Genomic DNA, 21761 nt, shown 5'->3' on the forward strand with positions numbered 1-21761 from the left:
AGCTGGGGTCGCACAACTTTTACCAATGCTAACGACAGTCACTGTGTGGGTCCATTTGTATCAGTATCAAGCAAAACTACTCCAGGCTGGGAACAGCTGCACCAGCATGAAGACAATCAGCTAGTGCAGGGCATTGTGCTGCTTCAACCCAACAGGCGAAACAGTACAGCGTGCTAAGTAAAATTCCAGCTCAAGTTCAGACAGGAAAGCATAGATGGAAAAAATAATAAAATACCTTGTCAGAAAGGACACTGTCAGAAAGAAAAAACAGCTTCTTCGTCTTTTATGGTATATTAGGGCAACGAGAAATGAATTATAGAAGGCTGATTGAAATGACAAGATTTGAGTTTCATTAGAGATCATGTTATAAATATATTTTGCAAACAGTAACTAGAACCAAAATGAGAACAACTTCACTGTCCACACACACTTGAGACAGTTACTAAGCTTCATAAGCTTACACTCTAGGCGGAGACAGTTGTATCATTATCTCCTTCTTATACCTTCAATCTTCCTGAAAGTCAATGGACTTTGGGGCTCAGAAAATAGGAAAACTTTTGAAAATAGCACCTTCCTCCTCCCTCCCTTTCAGTCAGTTCTTCCAGAGAGACAGGATTCTCAGCTTGTCTTACTCACAAAGAAGGGAAATATGCCCCTCACGTTTCACTTAACTGTTTAGCTTAGATATTCCAGTACAAATGCACATACACACAATTTTTTATAGATATCTATAAATATCTGTAAGTCAGTTGTCACATTCATCCCCAAACTTCACCTTGCCAGCACAACAAACCTGTGTGCTTACAAAGTCACACTGCGTGCGATGGTACACTGCATGTCTTTAGAGCTGTGCAGCTGTCACCGCTGTCACCACAGTCCAGTAACACAGCATCATTTTGTGTGTAGCTAAGCCAACAGCTCCACGCTTTCAGGCTAAACACCCTCTTTCAAGTGCCATTTCCCTCTCACAAACACATATAATTAAACGTCCACCCTAGGGCCTGGTGGAAGACACAGTAAGCCTGTGCGGTTCTGAAGTGGTGCAGACTTTGAGATGGGAAAAATGTGTGTGCAAATTAATTTTTATTCCTGTCCTGCTGTGCTCAGTGTATTCCTAGGGGTCTATTCAACATAAGCGCTACTACCCTGGAAAACAGTGTTTCCAGGAAGACAATGTTTAGTTAAATTTACACAGTGATTTTAAGTAAGTAAATAAATAAATTACAATAAGACCCTCACAAGTTTTAAGTAAATGGCTGAACCTGGCAAGTCTGCAGTAGCGGGCCTACTAGCGGGCCAACAAATGCGACTGCACAAAGGCTTCCTGTCCACTGGCCGAAGCAGGATGCACACACCGGTCTCACCAGCAGTGAGATCGGTAAATTTGTTAATTGTTTCCAGTCAAAACTGAAAAGTTAACTCTAGAGGGTTCAGCAAAGGCTCTTATCAGGGGAAAGAGACTTAGGCAAGATTTCAGAGTTCTTTAATCTCTGATCTCAGCTGGGGGTTATTTCCATCGCTGGAGGGTGGTGACAACCATTTCTGAGAAAACCTCTGAATATGTCCTTTTAATATCCCTTCACCAAAGCTCCCATGCGACAGCTGCACACTCTACCAAACGCTCTCAGAGGCAGGAGAGCATAGCGTGCCGAGCAAACAAAGCAGACGCATGCAAGACCCAAGATAACAAGAATTTCAGGGAGGCATTCAAATTCCCATAACTCTATCCCCCTTTCTTTACAAGAAGGCAAAAAGGTACTTCAGACAAATCAATGTACTTCAACCACAGATACCTTCTGTTAGTGTCACCCAAGACCTCACCTAAAGGCTGAGAACAGCCCCCACTTGTCTGTCTCACTCAACACCTTTTCTATGTCCCGCTCTAAACCTTGTTTATCCCATTAGGATATTATCTAACTACAAACAATGACGCGATTAAAATATACATATTTATGGAAGCATGTCACTTACCTTTAGGTCTTCAACTGCTGTTGCTAAGCTAGGAAAGAAACCATACCAATGCTATAAGGAGCTTATCTAGAGGGCAAATCAAAGCAGTTATGCTGAGCACTTCTGTCAAATATCATTGCTCTGCATCAGCTTCTACAGACATTTACTCTCCTCCACTGAGGTTATATGGAGTCCAGGGAGCCTAGGCTCCCGAGCTGGCTTTTCAACAATGGTGGGAAAGCGCCCTTCAAAATTCAAGAGAGTGAGAAATTCCTCCCCAAGTTTCCTAAACTACAATTACACCGAACAAATCAAACCTGTCACAGTTTTTTTGTAATACCTCCAGTTTGCCAGGTGCCTCTAGCTTCACATACTGGGTGCCCTAAATCCACAAGAATATTCGGTTTAATAGTTTCCTGTATTATTCACTGCATTGTCTGCAATACCTTGTGGATTAATTATCTAGATAATAAAACCACTTCAAGCGTCATTAACGTTGTCGGTCTGGAGTACTCATCTAAAGAGCCAGAGCAATGTGTTTCTGCGACATACTGCAGTAAGACAGGAAATTTTCAAATTGAACTGAGGAAGAACCTCTATGTGCTACATGTAGGTGGCAAAAGTCCCTTCCTACCAGCACAGGAAAGTGAATAAACAATTATGCAACTGTGGAAAGTCCCAATGATTAGAAAAAAAAAGATGAGAAGAAAGGGCCTTCATATCTGGAAGATCAACTGTTAAGAGAATGCAGAGAATGGTCATTAAGTACAACTCATCTGATTTTTCTTTGCATGAAATCCAATTATGAGACAGAACATCTTATCAATCACTGCCTTAAATTAGCATATAGCAAAGGCTATATGATGAAAGGTATTTTTAGTCCCTTATGTAGAAGCCCCAGAAGTAACACAGACCTCTTTCAATACAATCAAATGTTCGACCCCGGGCTGACCCAATGGGTCCTCAGCACCGATAGGACAGAGGACGCACCCCTCCACTTCTTCCCAAGCAGCAACCCTGGCCAAAAATACGCTACAGCAACTCCTTAACAGAAGCTATGGTCGTACAACAGCACTGGGCCTAACTTGCACAGTCGGAAATCTGCCGTTTACATGCATCCCGATGAAGCAGGAGGCACAAATTTCTTTTTAAAAGCAATATAATAAGTTGCACTGCTGGAAACACCAGGAGAAATCCCTGTCTTATTTCCAGGCCACCAAACACAAGCAGCACTTACTACTTTCGCTACTCCAGTTTCCAGTTCCAGAATGGCTTTGAATGGAAGCGCTTTTCCGAACACACATCAAATGCTACTGAAAATAAACGTGCCTAAATTCTGTCTCAAACAGAGCCGTGTTTTTAAATCAACTTCGAGCATTTTCTTACTTAAAAGGGAAAAGAAAAGAAAAGAAAGAAGAGGAAGATAATCTTTTGTGGCATTTTCGTTCCACAAACATGGGAGGAAATAGGTGTTCGTACAAGCAGAAAGGAAATAGATTTACATCTCCCCGTTTCAAAACAAAGGACTATCAGCAAAAATATTAGATTATTGATGCAAAGATAGAGACAGAGAGAGAGGAAGTTGCAGAGCTGCTTAACATTTCAAGAAGCTGTTAGTCTTATTACTCAACGCTGTAGCTGGGGAAAATAAAAATATTCTTTGAGTAGGATTTAGTAACTCAATAACAAAAGTCAAATAGATTAAATGCTGCATCTGTTGCTATAATTAAATTAACAAAGTACTGATAGAATCATGTCCGTTTGCCCCTTGTGTACCATACCCTGGGCAAAGACGCACTGTAGCTATACATATTTCCTGTGTTATAAATTAAAACACCAGCCAAATTCACCCTTCCTGCAATGCTATTAAAAATCAAGGAAAATTACTCTAGGGATAGATCTGGCCCAGAGATGTTTTTCAACAAAGATGAGTTTCAAATAAATTCTACTTAAACAGGGCTGCGTGGAAACACTTGCAACGTTTTCACCGATGTTCCCAGCGGTTCAGCTGTACTTGATTAAAACACATTGGAACACACAGTTCCTGATATTAAATAGCTGGAGAATTTGGAAGAGTGTTTTAGCCCACTCTGTTCCCAGGTGACCAACCTGGTACACTTGAAGTCTGTATTTTTGGTTTTTGAGATTTCTTTTTCTTTTTTTTTTTTTTTAAACAGCTAACCATCTGCACTCTTAAACAAAGGCCGCTTTAAATATAGCTCAACTTGGGTACAAAGAATTGAGGAGCTCAGAAACCATAGGTCAGCTAGGAAAATCAGATCCATACATTCGAGTAATTTCAAACTTTTACATCGAGATTACACAATCAGATGAAAAGCTACTATAAATAGCTTAAGGTTACACTCGTAGCCGGTATGAACTGGTGCAAATCTACTAAAAGCAATTTATCTTCCTCAACTTATCTGACTCACTCAGGGAACGAACACAATTGTTAACAGCACAGTTCACCACAGACTCTCATACATGAGGGAGCTTGCAAGGGCAACGGCCTTGGGTAACCCTCACACACAGTAGCACGATGCCGAAGACCTGTATGAACGCACCCAGAAAAATTTCTCCCGTACAAGTGCACCAGCTAAAAATATGAAAGCCAGCATAAAACGTATACCAGTTGTTAAAAGTAATTTACCTACAGCAATTTGCAAAACTAACAACAATCGTAATCACATTTTTGCAGAACCACAGAAAATTGAGCTGGAAGGCACTTCAGGAGGCCATTTATCCCTTCCCTGCCCCAAGGCAAGCTGTAGCACACCTAAACCCTCCTGACATCTCTTCCTTGCCCCAGAGTTTTTCAGCCAAAATATTTCAATCTTGATCTCAGTCCAAAACAAGATTGGATTTAAACCTGCTTATTCATGTTTTAAGCACTATATGTTGGGCCTTTAACGCTAATAAAGCTACTGACCATCAAAAGCTGGCTAGTTTGTAAGTAGGGATGAATACAAAGTTGTCTCTTTGCTAACTTAGGGACAAAGGAAGATATAAACAGGTAGGATTCCTTACTTTCAGAAGGAGAGTTAAACACAGCAGAAAAAATCCACTCCACAGATCCTCATTGCAGAAGATACTTTTTAACACATCTGGAGAAGAACACAAAGGGCATGAGAAAATCTGCATTCAAGACCTCCTCTCCAAAGAAAGGCCCTGAGATGACAGTGGGTACATCCTCCCCCTGCCACGCAGGGGAGGTCACTCTGTTCCCAGGCAGGGCTGGGTCTCTCCAATGTTGCTCTAACTGAGCTCATTTGCCATCCCCCAGCTTTTAAAAGCTTGTCAGAGTCCCCCTGCAACTGTACAACTGATGGCATGGAAGGAGCACAGCTGCATTAACAGCACTTCAGACAGCACTGACTCCCCTCCAGTTTCCCACCAGAAAGTCCCAGGCTCAGAAGTCCCACGGACTAGCCAGCTCCTTGCTTCTTTACTTCCTGCTTCCAAAGCCTCCAGAAGCACAAACCCAGAGAAGGATTTTGGGGGTAGGAAAGGGAAGGCTGGCAGGGAAGGCAATCAAAAGCAGCACTCCAAGGGTCCCCACCAGCACAGAAAGACATAGGGCAGACAGTGCTACTACACGTAAAAGGAAACAAGTCTGGACATCTGATCCTGGCTTTAGACAAGTTTTACATTATTAAAGCAAGGCATCAATTCTTATAACAAGGTGCTGCAGCAATTTTTTTTTTTTTTTTTTTTTTTTAAAGTAATCCACTAATGAGGACTTCTCTTTCCTTCCACATCTTCCTAGCGCAGCAATCACTAGGTCCCGTTTGGAAAAGTTTCCATCACTTCTGCCACAGTCAGCAAAACAGTTTAGTACATATAAGGAGATGCAACCCACACTCCCTTGTCATCGAGATTTTAAACTGGCACAGATATTTCTGATGTTTTCCCATATATTTCTCTGCATACAATTATTCAAACAAATTGCAATTCTCAATCTCCTGAGACTCAGTTCATTCCAATAACTGAGAGCTTTTTCCCCCCCCTCTCTAATGCTCTGTTTTTCAGGGCAAGGTCATTTTTTGTGTATGATCCTTTTTCAATTATGCAAAGCCAAGGCAAAATGTAATACAAAAATGTAGCAGCTCTATTGCTTATTTTTGTGCTTTGACATTTTCGTTTCATGTCATAATAAGTCTAATCAATCTACCCTGCATTACACAAATATCATATTCCCAGGCAGCAACAATTAGAAATAGATATCAAGTTTCTAGTTTTCTTCCAATTCTGGAAGAAGAAAATGTCACCTGTCACAAAAGGAGTTCAACCTACAAAAAGTAACACAAAAAAATTAAGTATTTTAACTTGACATCATTCATGCAGTTCCCAAATCAAAAGTAATAGCATTCAGTTCTAACATTTGTCCATCTGCTTGGGTCATTACTCTGAATAAAGATATTAATGCGCTGGAGACCTGCAGTGCATTCTGTTAGAAGTAATTAAAAAAATAAAACAAAACTGAACAACTTTGCTGGATGGATGGATTACAAATCCTCAGTAAATCACGCAATCAGCAAGAAAAGGCTGCAGCACTAAACAAGGAGCGTTTCCGAGGGCTCTGCTTTCTTTTCGTACATCTGACGTGCAGAATATCTCAAGTGATAAACGTGAGATTCTTTCTGGGACCCGAGCAAGAGATGTTGTCCTCATTGCCGTAAGGAGTTAGGCTGGCGGCTTTCCAGCCTGGGGCTGGAACTCTGCACAAGCCCATTCCTGCAGCTGCCAGCTCACAGGACTTCCCTGCTCTCCTTTGACAAACCTGCCCTTATTCTTCGTGCGGTACCAGCGCCCCAGCTAAGCCAGGGGACCCTGCGTGGGTTCACCCCTCCCAAGGATCCGCGTGGGTTCACCCCTCCCGAGGATCCAGCCACTCTGACACTGGCAGCTGCATCGCAAGCGACAACTGCCCCGCTGCTACCAGCGACGGCCAGTCACTGCAACTGTTAGGTTTCCCCCAGCTGATGCAAGTGAGAAACGGTGACTTTCCTTCATCTTGGTTACAGAAGTCTTGCCTTTAATTTCACTTGCAAGCTCTTCCCTGCGTATCGGGTTCACTCACTCACTGTGTCAGCCACTTGTTCCTTTAGCTCAAATAGGAAAATAAAGACCTCAAAGCTGGGGTAACGCCGAGCTCTTCTGTGCCTACAGCTTCTGGGGCCGTCTCTGGAAGCCGTGGCACGGCATCTGGGGTTCGAGAGCTTAGCAGCTCAGTTAAAGAGCAGCCCCAGCTTCAACTCCCGCTGCTGCCCATGCCTCGGTAGCGTACTCACTTTCTAATACTAATTTTCGGAAACCAAAACTACAGCAAAGACGGACAGAGGTGTACCAACAATTCCTTGGAACAAACCTATCTTATCCCTCTACCCAGATGTACACCTACTCCATAACAGAGGCATAGATGTTTTAAACAGGGAAAAGAAAAAAGGGCTTGCAAGTGTGCAAAGCTCAGAGAAGAATAACAAAGCTTATTGACAGAGGAACTGTCAGGGACTATTCTCTTGAAAGGTGGCACGAATTTTGTTTCCTCACGAGGCAACAAGACAGACTGACAATGCTTATTGCAAAGTTTTCTCCCCAAAAGTGACTGGCATATCAAGGGATCCAGGACATTTGCATACAAACCCATTTAAGCTGAGTATCACACAGTACATACAATATGATAAGACTATATATAGGTACAATAATTACACAACTATTTATTTGCTTATTATCTCAGTCTTGGTCAAAACATCCATGGCTAGCCAGCCAGTGGATTTCCAGGGCAGATTTGGAAAATTTAGCTCATCGGCTATCAGCGAAACCTCTGTTCAACCAGAGGCTAACAAAATACCAGGCCCTCTCTTCTTGGGCTCTGATCTGCCATTTGAACAAAGTAACGAGATAGGTGGGATCCAAGGACTCGCCTTTGAGTTGCTTGCTGAGGCCGAGTTACAGGGTAGAAAGCAATTACAAAGCTTCCAGTCACGAACCGTTCACCTCTCGGTTGCCAAAAACCTAAAATTTCTGAAGTTTTAGTAATCACAGGAAATTTTTCATACCCTTTTTAATACTCTATTCAACCATATATAAGCCAGCACAGATTATCTTTTGTGTTTTCGTATCGGCAAAATAAATATAATCCTTATGGCTAAAAACTGAAGAATCAAGTGCAGATCTTGAGCACTGATGGTTACCTTCTTCCCCCCATAAATATTTGCATGCATCTGCCAAACGTTGAGTAAATCAAAACGCATGGAGGGATACAAACTGCGGGGCAGATCTTTCAGCAGGTATAATAAGTCAGCATGGCCTGAATGACTCTCCATAAACAATTAGGCTGCCAAATACTTGATGAAAAGAATTGAGTAGATGTCAGCACGTGCTTTGTGTAAAACAGACAAGAGGACCTTTGTTGGAGAAGAATTAAATTAAGAAACGTAACAGGAATTATATCGTACAGCTTAAAAGAAAAATCACACTACAAACATGTGAGGGCCTGAAACCTGGGGTAAAAGGCATGAGAAATTATTACTGAGGTCTGTTCCTTACAACCAAAGGAGGAGGAGGTTCAACAATAACAGGTATTATAATCTACTGCGCACAGAGAACTGGTTTTATAGGAACCGGCAGGCTTGCTAGCTCCAAAGCAGTTGCTTAGTGCAGCTTGAACATTTAGCTTGAAGAGCTGACTATTCCTCATTTTCTTTGGTGTGTGTTCTAGCTATGTTGCTAAACTGGTGTGCTGACATAGCAATACCAAGCAGCAAAGTGTTTCATCCAGGACCAGTGTGGCTTTAGGTCGAATTAATGCCCGGTGCAAACTCTACACACTTCCCATGACCCGCTGCAGAAGGGACCAGCACGCTGTCCCGACGCCAGCACGTCTGGAAGCTGCAGAAGCTTTTTGAGGATAAGACTCAGCACGTTCCCACCAGCAGTGTCTTCCGTGAGCCATCCTCTGTGCTGGCCACAATAGGAAACGCAATGGGATGTTTTACAACTAACTTACTCCCGCGTTTTTGTCATAAGGAAACACCAGGTAGGAAGGCATCAGTAAGACGCACAAGCCTGTCTGTCTGTCCAGGAGAGCAGCAAATGACTCGTGCTAGAGAAATGCACACAAGACCAGTTCATGCTGGTCAGAATGGGGTATTATGGATAATAATTCAAACAGCTGCGCTATATTGATACCGGGTTTGCAGCCTACACATCTGCCAGTTTTCTTTCTGGATAATGAAGAATAGCACATATCTCATCGCCAGCCAGGAATAATTCCCTTTCCTCTTTCAACCTTCTGCTACGCCATCTCATTTGGTCCATGAGATGCACATAAATAAATAAACAATCAATATCTGATCATTTGTTTCACATTTCCAGCAAAAAAAAAAAAAAAACCCTTAATAAATAGAAATTAGGGGAAAAAAGCACAATATTGCAGTTCACCAAGTACAAATCACTTCCAAAGCAGTGACTCAGCAAAGGTGTTTTTACACACGGAGACACACAGACAGTTTTTGCACATATGAAGCTAACGGTACCTAGAACAAAACACGTGCTCAGCTTTCCTTCGAGAAGTCCATCATGCAGGTAGAGGTTTAAAAGAAAGATAAGAGAAAATTCGAGTCTCATACAATACGGCAATTTCTACCTAACACAAAATCCTGTTGGCACCGTGGCTAAAACGGCACATTTTGAAGGAAAGCTACCAGGCATGTTCTCGTGTGAATATTTAATGCTTTGAGAGAAGTGAGACAGTTTTGTGTTTAGAAGCTATTCCACCATAGGCAGACACTCCTAAACACTGCACGGTGTAAATTAGCATTAACCAACTTGCCAGGTTGCTAACAAAACATCTAACCCCTCAAGCAAAGCCAGAAAAACTCAGTCAGAAAAGCTGTGGGCAAACAGCATTTCCACTCTGACTTGTGAGAACAGGCTGCTAAAAGGGGCACGACTGGGGAGATGGGGAGGGGGAGAAGAATCACATTTCCATCTGGAAAATTTTGTATTTATTGTTACTAAACGTAACATCTGAGATTATTATTGTAAATGAAAGGTTAGAGGGGGAAAAAAAAAAAACACATGCACATATCCCTATACGCACACATCCCTGCTTGTTCCCTTGGTAAATTTGATAACAATATCCAGAAGAGTCAAATTCACCTTCTCATCCGAACTTTTTTTTAAACACAGTCGGTCTTTGGTGCAAAAGTGATGATGCACTCGCACATCACCTGGGATCCAGGAGTGCTTCCTCCCAGGTTCCACGTGAGGGTAGCGGCAATGCTGAAACCACAGGAGAACGGCAGGCGTGAGCAGGGGGAAGAAGGGGAACGGGAAATACCTGCACGCAGCTCTCTCTTACAGGCTTTGTCCCAAAAAAAAAAAAAAAAAACCACAAAAAAAACCACCCAAAATTCCTGTACAAACAGGAATTGGTGAGAGGAAGAATCAAATATTAAAATGCCCCGATTCGAAAGTGTAATTAAGAATTAGAATTCTGAGCTAATTACAAGGACAAAAAAAACCCCCAACAACTACAGCCAAAGAAGATCCATTTGATATTGAACCTAGACAGCAAGGGAGAAAATAATTTATTCTGCCACATTGAAATATTTTATATTCACAGTCATCAACATAGCATTGAATAAAGCAAAGAAAAGTGTTGCTTCCTCCTTACATCATTCTCTGCTATTGCACCCTCTGCTATCCAAATTCCCACTCCTCCTCACACCTTTATAAAATGTCACTGCAGTGACTTTCTAGGAATTGGATCCAAGTTCAAGAATCCCCATCTGCTCCCCCTGGAGAGGAATGAGATCAGACTGTCAATGTATGACAGAATCCCAGCAAGGAGAGATGCAAGCGCAATTTGGACACATATGAAAGTTAGTCCCTGCTTTCTTCATTCAAATCAGAAGCTTTAGACACTCCTGTCTCCCTGTAACGAAGCGTTCATATACTCAGTTCATCATCCATGTAGGTTAAGTGCATGCATAGGCATGCACACTCAAGCCACTTCATTAATCTACATTTATCTTAAAGATGTTTAGAACTGCAGACGGGCATGCACAAGATGCATTTTTTGAGACTTAAAAGCAATTAGATCTTGAGAAAAGGGGCTTTGGTAGCAAACTTTCTCACAGTTTCTTAAACAAATACAGGTAAACTTAATGTTTAAATGAACACAGACCTTCTCATCAGACAGTAGATTCCTTCCATTTTTAAGAGCTTTCTTGCTCTTAAGAGGTAGCTTTTAGGATAGTTTCCCTTGACAAACAAGCATCGTGCTTACTATTCCCTCTTCTTCCTACTAAGGTCTTCACATACCTTGTGTGTATGTGTATACACATACATGTGTATGCATACACATTCCCTCACACATACAAATATGTGTACTTATAGAGAGAGAGAGATACATACACACCAAGAATATAGGTTCAAAAAAGGAATTCCTAATTCTTTATTGTTATAGCTGGTAGCACAAGAGGAACGTATTAGAGAGCTCAGCCTCCAACACAAAAGGCTACAAAAGACGGTCTTGACGTGAACGCATAAATCTTTGCGGTGACTTGGAGGAGCAAACCGCAGAACCAGAGAGCCAAGAGCTGAAGGGCTGAGTAAAGCACCCACTCCGACAAAGCGCTGCAGAAGCCCTGAGCCTCCGTAAGGAAGCTAGCGCCCTGTGATTCATTTTACAAGAAAGAAAACCACACTGTAATCCAGAGCATGGACTTGCCCTTTGGGCCACTTACCTATCAACAGCAATGGCAACTCACTGCTGAGGTGAATCCCTCTTTAGAGGGCCTCTAGGTTTGCTGTACATACCCCACACACACTTTATGTGAGTGGTAAACGTCCCAAGTTTACAGACAGAGATATCTGTACTAGCTGTAAATGTGCTATTTCAGCAATTAGAAGTTGGTCTCACTACAGCAATGCAGGAAAGACTACAGAAAACTCACTGCAGCTCCAGCCTTGGTGATGCCAGCCCCTGGATGGGATCGTAAGTGCCTCTAGGCACAACTGCACGCTCAAAACAAGAGAAAGGCCGTAACATTCAAAAAGAGAGCTGGGATACACCACTGCTCCCAAAACATTCACACTCACTTGCTCATATATACTCAGCAGTGCCCCATGGCGAAAACGAGTGCTTACGGGAATCACCTTCTGGAGATGTCTCTGCCCACCTCACTGGCCATAACGGCAGCCCAGGGCTACATTTAAGAATAGAAGTCTGCATTCAGCAACTTACGGCTTGCCAAGTTACCCTCACAGCGCTCTGCAGAGCGGGGAATCAAACTTCTGTATTTCGTCAGACAAGGAACCGAAACGTGCAAAGAAATCAAGCTGCTTGCCCAAAGCTTTACAAGAGCTTAGGCGGAACCAGAAACTAGAGCAGGCCATGCGAGTCTTGGCAAGCACCGCAGAGACGAGCCCTCCCGCATTTACTCCTCTTCTGGACTCCCAGCCATTCCTCTCAGGGGACAGTTGAATTTTCTATCACTGCAAAAAGAAGATCCCAAAACTTTGTGGGAAAGATAAATCCCAAGAGTCTCTCTTGTTTACATCTATTTATTCTTTTAAATCCAGCACATTCGTATCTGCGGCCAAGAACAGTGCAATTACGTTCTGTATGTGATTACAGCCTGAAGCCTGCTGTCTTTAAAAAAATAAATATATTGCCTTGATTAATAGTTGAAATAGTTGTTGATGATTCACCTCTGATTTTTCACAGTAATTCTTGCAATAAGCAACTCACTAAATGCACAAACCTTTACCAAAATATGTGAAAAAAATAAGTCTGGCAAGAAGTAGGTTGAATAAGACATAAGCCTGTTCAGCATCCTCTCACTCTAAAAATCTAACATACCATTTGCTTTATTAGCCCTAACTCAACTATTTATTTAATTTGCATTAAAAATGAAATTGGAAATTAATAGAGATGATCTAGAATTGAAGTCGAGCAAAGATAGCACTTCTTTTTTTAAATAGACTTTCAGTTATGAATTGGCATTACTGCACACTGCTGAATCGCTACAACAGTCCACGGTCAGTACTGGAAGCCTGTCAATAAAGCCGTAAAGCTTTCATTCACCAACTATAACACAGCTGATTAACTCAAGGCTTCCTTTTCCACTAAACTGAATCAGTCTCTGCTTGTTCACATACTCGGATCAGATCTCATGCAACATCTACGAATTACAGTTTTGCAGACCAAGAGAAAGGAAACATTTAAATACGGAGAACAGAAAAAACAATAGGCAAGTCAGTGTTTCACCCCAGACAACGAGTAATTGCAACAGGCTTTAAACTAGGAGCTCACGAAAACTTTATGGTAAAGAAAGCAAAAAGGAAAGCCTGACATTCAAAGAGTATGTTCACATGTTCCATTAATTTCCCCCTACATTTTTGGTGAATTATTTGGGCCAAGATCACAGAAAAATCTACTGCAAGTCACATAAATATGCTGCCAGCAGAGAGCCAAGAGATTTATTTTCAAGTAAGAGGCAATTATAAATAAAATACAAAACAAACATCTCTAGCACCAAACCTAATAAAGGGAGCCAGAGCTGCTCTTCACTGCCTCCCCCCACCACCGTAATCACATTTAATAAAAACGATAATATAGACAAATTGCTTCCCATCTTTCTTTGAGGCGAGGCTTCAATTTCTCGGACTATGATTGTATTAATTTCTTGTTATATGCAACACCACCCGTTTGAGGTTGAAACGGGCTGCCAACCCTGCTTTCAAAGTCATATGATACAGCAATATAGGATTGGGGGAATGGGGGGGGGAACACATCTGTAAAACCAGTCCCTCCCTCCAGCTTGTGCCAGCTAACTCTGCCACTTTTGCGACCAGAACCTGCTGTTGGCATAAGCCCCGTTGCACTGCGGCAATTAACTCCAGTACAGCGATATTATAGTCTCTCATATCCCTACTTACTGCACTCGTTAACATTTGTGTTACTACTCCAGGTTGACACCAATAACTTAGTAGTCTCTAACTCCTGAAAACTGCTCTCCAACCCTATTTTTAGCCCTCCGCACATTCCCACACTGACACCAAGGTCATGCTTCTCATTCCAAGCATCTTAAACTACATCTCAGCCCATTTCAGTCAAGCCCGTGGAAGTTTTCTTCCCTTACAATATTTTTTCAGTGAACACAAAATTAGAAGGGACAGAATAATTTTTCTTCTCAGTCGCAACAAAACCATCTTCTGCTAAGTACTTTGTAACGGCAGTACTGCACAGCAAAGTTATCGGAAATAAGGGTTTTATAATAGAAATGGTGACATAGTTGCATGAAAACACTGTGATTCTTCTGGAAGGAAAATGCCTTTAAAATCTAACTCGCTCCATCACCATCGCAAAACGCCTACTCTACTGCAGCATACTCTCAAAAGAAACTTCGTTAAGCGGGTCTTGGCACCCCAACAATGATCTGCAGTCTCACACGGCTTTGTACAGTATGTGGGCTCATTATTACCAGCAGCTGTGTCCACCACCACGCTAATAAGGAAGGGGAAGATCATATCCACGCTAAGTTAGAACCCAGTTTCGCGATCAAGAAAAGAATAGAGGAACAAATCCGTGTGAATAGAAGCAAGTGCAGGAAGGGTATCTCCACCACCACCCGTTATAGGCTTAGTTATTCTTTGCTTAACATCAACATCTACCCATTTCTCCCAACCAGTAAGTCCTGCCAGCCTTGTTCCTCTGTCATTATCAAACTAACTATTCGCTTCACTGGGGCTGGTTTATCAACTTCAGTAAATGCCGGCCATTGCACTTGGCATAATATTTGGTCATTTTGGAATTAAGAGTGTCAGTAAACCACCACTCCCCTCTGTACACAAATGATATATATTAATCATAGCTTTGTCATATCTTTTACTGAAACAGTAAAAGAATACTGAAGAGAAGCAGACAAGACTTTGCCTTAGCAAACTCTTGAAAGTTAACAATAACCTCAACCTGACCAGTTCTGAGGGTGCTGTTTCAAAGACTAAAATCTCCACGAATTTAACACAGGGTAAGCCTGATTATTAAAAATGTACTTGAACCTATAGCTCTCTGGATTATTTAGGATTTACATGACACAGAGCCAGCAGACCTCATCTGATGAGGAATATACTGTAATATCCTGCAACTCAGACGCTATCAATTTACTCTGTGTTTGCAGAGTATGTACAACATACCACAAAATGAAATAATAAAAAGAGGTTAACAGGAAAAAGCTGACATGGTAAAAGTAAGACCCAGAAAAATCAATATTCCAATGGATATCCTATAAGCACTTCACACTTAATAGGTTCCATCACTGTGTAAACATTTCCTAAAAGAATGACTGATTTATTCTTAAGCACAGAGGGGGGAAAAAAAAAAAAAAAAAAAATCAAAAACAAAAACCCACACATTTACCAGCACAGACCTTTCCCATCTGAAGTTTGCACGGAAATACCTATATGAGAAACAGCAGAAACATGCATGGTCCTTTACAAAAAAAAGTTACAGGAGACAGCCATATGCAGAACTCAAGAACCAAAATGAGGTGTAAACTATGTAAAACAAAAGAAAACCTATCCACAAATTTTTTGATGTTTTTGAGCAATTTAATAGATGGGTGCCATAGATGCTGAAGTATTCTATTGCTTTAAATCACAAAGCAAATTAGCGTATGCTTTCATCTGTTAAGCCTAGTTAATTTGTCTTTCAGTGACCCTTGAGTTCTGCAAGGACAAAGCAGATACAACTACTAAATGCCCTTCAAAGGGCTTCAAAGACCAAAAAAAAATAAAAAAAGAGAAAGGAAAAGAGACGTCCTTGGTGTCCTCAAAAGGCAATCAAGAGCCTTATCCAAAGCCAGTATAGGAACTTCTTTGAACACTGCTGGTACATGCACAAATTCTTCCCACCTGACCTGCGTACCTAACATGCCCAGAATCCGGTGACCCAAGTTCAAGGCAGCTGAAGAAGTATCACGCTCTGGAGCCATCTGTCTGGCTCAGCTTGGCCCTGAATCACCTTCTAACAGCCTCTTTCTCACTGGCAACAAGGGAAGACTACTACACTTCAGTTAGATGTCTAATGCTAGATGGGAGGAATTCAGGTCTATATAGACGCTAAAGAAACCGTCAGGTGCCGACAGCACTGAAGTGACACAATATTTGAAAGTAACATATTAAAATGTTAACAGTTAAAGGACAATGCTTTTTGCATAAACGTGTGATTCTCCTCCTCCTCCTTCCATGTGTCGTTTTATTCAGTCGCTATATATTTTAAATATGGACTACAACATTTGACTTAGCGTGGCCACATGAACAGTACTGGTGTCCTGAGGGCACTCCTCAGCATCCTGGAAGCTCTAGTACTCAATAAGGCCTCTTGTGCCTTAGAGCAAAGTAATATACACTTCTGCAACTCGAGTTTTCTAATGGTTTTCTATTTTGGCTACAGCTCCAATGTAGTAAGCACGCCTCTGTTGCTTATTTAATCAGGTAACACGCCAGACAAATCACAGAAGTTCACTGCAGTTACCCCAGGACACGCAGTTTCGAAGTATAACTTTATACGCTTATATTTAGTTTTCATCTTGATTCCTTGTCGTCAACTGTATTAGACGTACATTGGTTTTCGATCAGAAATTTCCACCTCTTAAACTTCTGTCTGTATTTATAATGGCACTTTGCCATACTTACAAGGCATGGGAAACAGGACGGTAACTGAAAACATAGACAGAAAAGAGCATGCTGCTGTTTTCTGTTATTTCCCCCAAAAAGTTAGCACGTCGCATGTTTTTTCCCTTCCTCATCCTTCCTCCCCCCACAGTATGCTAGCATATTTGCAACTGATCATAAATACCAAGAGCCCAAGTCCCACTCCACAAATCACTTTTAGATATGCTCCAAGTTAAGTATATACAAATTGTCACTGACTTTCATTGGTCTTCCCCCAAAAAAGACAGCTAAGGTTCCAATCCAGGATCTTCTTTTAGCACACTGAGATTAATAAATATAAGCAAAATCCATCTTCCTTACCTAGGAATAGCTGCAGTGCATAGAATTCAATCTAGGCACATTCTTGAATTAAACTTTGCAACATATGCGTAGAAAACATTTTGCGAAACATTTTTCCCTCACTCTAAAACCTCTCACAGTCCAGGGAGCTATTCCAAAAAATCCAGCATTCATGTCCTGTTACTTATATGGGCTCTTTAAACCACTAATGGGAACTGAAAGCTCCTGAGGGAAACCGAGTACAACTTTAAGCTAAAAGGGACACTGTACAGAATCATGTTGCAATCAAATTGTTTGATTCAAAGTTTAAAACCAGGCCAGAACAAGTCTGGAAATACCATTTTCTGACATAAGCTTTTTTTCTGTTAAATAAAACCATTCTTCAAAAAGGAAGAAGCTTATAACTTTATCTACAGAGCTGAATTTAAAAAAAAAAAAAAAAGAAACACAATAGGAAAGGCTTCAGGTAAGGTATGTTTCATTTGATTCAAAAACATTGAAAATAATTTTAAAGCAAACAAAAAATACTCCACAGGAAGAAAACATCACTTGTATCCACAAGTCCTAGTTTCAGAGCCTTAAAAGAGAGCCCAACAGTTGCCTTCCTGCCTCTCTCCCCTTTTCTCTGCTTTTTTTTTTTTTCCCTCCAGTATTTATTTTGAATATTTATCCCCATCCAAAATCTAATTCACATAAATTCACATTTTAACTATAAAACTATAATTCAGCTAACAGATTGAGTTACCGTTTGAACAACGATTTTTAATCCATAATTAATATGCAAAAAGTATAAAAAGAGGCCTTGGCTTGCATAAGCTGCGCTCTCCCTTTCCCCATCCTCCATGACAGATAATTCCGTTTGTCCGTATTTTATGTTGTAATCTTATCAGTAGTCTCTCTCTTTCTCTCCCCCTCTCCCACTGGTTTGGTTTTCTTTCTAGATAGAAACACTTTCAAATCCTGCCAGGCAACAATTAAAGCAACCACATCAGGTTGAAATGGAAAACACTACTTAATATACTGGGATTTCGTTAATATCAAATATTCATATCAATTGTCAGGGGAAAAAGAAAAAGGTACCAAGTTCACTGACCCATATTTCCTTTATGGGCTGAGTAAACACGCACAGAAGCACGTGTTCACCTCCAGTGAGCCAAAAGGGAAGGCAAGCAGGTCACCGTGCCTGAAAAGCAGCTCGTGCAGAAGCAGCTGGTGCTGCTGCTGCTGCTCCCGTCTTGTGTCCACCCGCACGTGCATCGCGGGACGTCAACCCGCAGCGACATGGAAAAGCACGGCCTCGAAGAAACCGCCCTTCTGCTTCCCTTAGTGCTGCCATCCTCTGATAACTTCTGCACAGCTGCCACGGGCTAACAAATATCAAGCAATGGATAGTATTCAAAGCCTAACGGAGCCAGGAAAGGGACTTTTGCAGAAGACTCCCAACTGGCACTCTTGAAGCCCAAAGGAAGCGCTGGTATAGGACCAGCAATAGTCTTTCAGAAACCATGCCTTCGCTGATGTAGCCAACATACATTCTCCAACTCAGTCTCGACGGACTAGCCAAAACACGTGTAAGTAATGGCCCTGCTATCAACTGAATCTCCACCAATCCCACCCCCACGAGAACAAGTCATCTCTTATCGTGCCGTTCCCTCACCTGCCACAAACGCGCAGTGAAAGTCGCCTAAATACGCTTCAGCTGATCCCAAACCACATCCGTTTTAACTCGAGTAAGGCCCATTTTAGACCAGACAGTATCTTGCCAGAATCTAATGTTGGATTACAATTGACTGACTTTGCTGGTGGCGAGCAATCAAAAGTTTTAAAGCACTGACATACCCCTCACCTTTAAAACCAAATTCAAACCAGCTATGAGACTCCCTTAGCATGACTAAATCCCTCTCTCCAGCTACCTATTAGATTTAAGAAAAGTCATAGCACGCTTTGATTTTCAGTCTTGCTTTTCCTCAACACAGTCTTTCCTTGGAAGACCACAGAAGTTCTTCATGATCTGCACATATAAATACCTCCTTGGATGGCCAGCGGCAGCTTTCGTGTATTCAAAGCTTGGAGTCTGTGGGTTTCAGTACTTTACATCAAGAGCAAGGTACACGCGCACTCAGAATAACCCCATGCCTCGGTTTCTCACTTCAGTTAAAAAGCATCAAGGACGCACATCAGAGGAAAAAAATATCGGTGTTAATTTGCATTCTAGAGCTGAAGGTACTCTAAAATCAAAACGATCTAAGCAGAAATCTTGATCATTAAGTGTTTTTAGCACTTTCTATGTTCCAGTTATTCTCTGCGGAAGGGTTGTTGTAACAGGAGCCTTTTATTTGCTAAACAAGCAGATAAGATGCATTAATTAAATAGGCTGCATATATTAACATATTTATTCAAATTCTTTATTTACAACATGGAAAATGACTCAATTCTAATGTTCCAAGAGAACAAATTTTCAGCTGTTATTTGTATCAAAGTTGCATTTCGAAAAGTAACTGAAGGTAGAGTAAAACTGATTTTAATTATTTAAATAAAGTCATCTGAAATATGGTGGGGACAAAAAGCAAGAGACATTTTGTTTATGGGTCAGATTTATAAAACAAATGAATTATTAAGGTTAGCAACTGGATTATTTCTGGTCATGATTCCAGATTTCAGTTTATCCTTTTCTCTTAGCCATACTCCTGACTCGATAAGCCCTTTATCGCTTCCTAACGAAAGTCATCTCACTTTCTAGTTCAAAATAACTGGTTAATGAATTGAAAGAGCTAGTTACTGAATTCACTGAACAAAATAAAATCCAGGATACAGGCGCTCTGAATTCGATAGAAAGGCTGCCATCAAATTTTGCTTAATGCTCAAAGAAAACCTGGTTCCAACCTGTTAACCAGAAAATTTCCACAGGTCACAAATGTTCACAGAAAGACAAATCCTATGTTGCTTAAGCTAGGCGAGGGAGGAGACGCATTCAACTAGACTGGATATTTCATTATGGCTACACTTTTATCTTAAACTTACTTGTAAATAAGACCTCCCCATTCTACTTCTAATCCAACTTAATGTTTCAGTCTATCCAGTTCTAGACACCTATCCCCTACGTACATTCAAGAAAATACTTCAAGAAGATCTCAAAGCAGACACACTGAAGTTGCTGAGCATCCCACCCTCATGCTCCAAGATTGAGGTTTTGCTCAATCTTGACTTTACGACAAGCCTTAAAGACTTATATCCCCAACAGAGGATATAAAGTACGCTCTCCTGACCTTATCTGGGATAAGGCTCACTCCCGTATCACCACGGTGGCAGGATGCTTACATAGCAAAACAAAAGTGTAGCATAGTGGATGTGTCCATACCTCATTAAATAGCAGAGCAGTGAAAACACAGCAGCGCAGCTTTATCACACACTAAGTACCCACGGCAGGATCACGTTCATGGAGTTTGCTGCTGCGTTATCTTAGAAAGTCTTCAGGCTCTGGTGACCTGCGTGATTCTTGCCTCCGTGACTTTTCCTTGGAAAGGCCTTCAAAGGGCACACAAGCCAAAGAGCTAAATTTCTTCTGTCTACCTGCTATAGCCCAGCTATCTGCACTTGAGCAACTGCTGCTGCAGACATAGAATGGCTCCTCTTACCTGCCTACCTTCTACCCTCACCTTTACTGGCAACAAACAGAAACCACCTGGCTCTCGAGATCATATAGAAGAAGCTGTCCTGATCTCCCTGCGGCAGCTGCCACCCGCTTTCGCTGCCCTCCTCTTTTCACACATCCCCACATCAGCTCAGCTCTCCGGGCTGGCCCAAGCGTGTGCATCTCGCTGTCGCCATTATGGAAAAGTAGAAGGAGTTAATAATTGCACAGGGGATATGAGGAGCGCTTAGTTTTGGCTTTGGGAAGTTTCAAGGTCCAGGAGAGACCTACCCACCAAGGTGGAAATCCAGGCTTCTGCTTGCTAAAAATACAAAGCAAACATCAATTGTGTGCTTTTGCGTACACATTAGAACAAAAGGAGCCAGAGATGCTCAAAAAGATACTGCTGCATAAATGACTACAGAAGCTTTCAGTGTAAATTTAGGACTGCAGTGAGAACATGCCAGAAGCTTGCAAAGCACAGCACACAGCAGCCAAGGCAGGTTTGTTATGACGAGAGAAAGGATAACAGCACTGTAACAGAGAAACTTGAACTGGTTTAATTGGGTCCTTCTCCTTATAAAATAGTTACGAAAAGAAATGTGAGATTATAGAACGAGCTGAAACTGGAGTCCTAATAAAACAGAGGAAACCATTGATCTCGGTGAGACCATTTACTGAATGCATAAAGAGCATTGAATCTGTTAGCATGAAATTGATAAGAAATGATAAAATGCTTTTTGTTTTTAAAAACCTGTAAAGTTTCTTATAAGAAAGTCAAACACGACGATTAGAAAAAGCCCAGGTTCAAATGATTCTACAGTGATCGCAGACTCGCTGAAATTCTGAAGGCAGAAAACACCAATGCTTTTTCTGCATAAACGCCAGGGTCACTAGTTTAAAAAGCCCGTCACAACCTGCCAGAACAGCTTAGACAATATCAAACCATCTCAAAAAACAAAGGAAACATAAGGAGTTGAGAGAAGAAGTCAGAAGCACATAAACGTTTTTTCCACACGAATGACTGCAACTCGAGGTCTCCGAACTTCAGCATCACTAACGGACTACGCAGTAGCACAGAAAGCCAAGAAGCGACACAAGAATACAACAGGAGGGATGGAATTTACTTCACAAGCTCTACAATAGATCCTGG

The 21761-nt window shown here is 41.5% G+C and overlaps 1 protein-coding gene across 3 annotated transcripts in view; it reads right to left on the bottom strand.

Moving 5' to 3' along the window:
* The window catches only part of LOC104147667 (protein FAM107B), a 64391-nt gene that overhangs the window by 25288 nt on the left and 17342 nt on the right, over positions 1 to 21761 (bottom strand). The window contains exon 1 of one of the 3 annotated variants that reach the window (XM_068917741.1): positions 3188 to 3269. The exons of the other annotated variants lie outside the window; for them this stretch is intronic. Within the exon in view, the coding sequence (XP_068773842.1) occupies positions 3188 to 3254 (67 nt within the window). The 5' untranslated portion in view covers positions 3255 to 3269. Of the gene's footprint in view, positions 1 to 3187; positions 3270 to 21761 lie in introns of those variants that run through there. 3 annotated transcript variants of the gene reach the window in all.

The sequence above is a fragment of the Struthio camelus genome, chromosome 1 (genome assembly GCF_040807025.1).
Source record: "Struthio camelus isolate bStrCam1 chromosome 1, bStrCam1.hap1, whole genome shotgun sequence".
NCBI classification, from domain to species: Eukaryota; Metazoa; Chordata; class Aves; order Struthioniformes; family Struthionidae; genus Struthio; species Struthio camelus.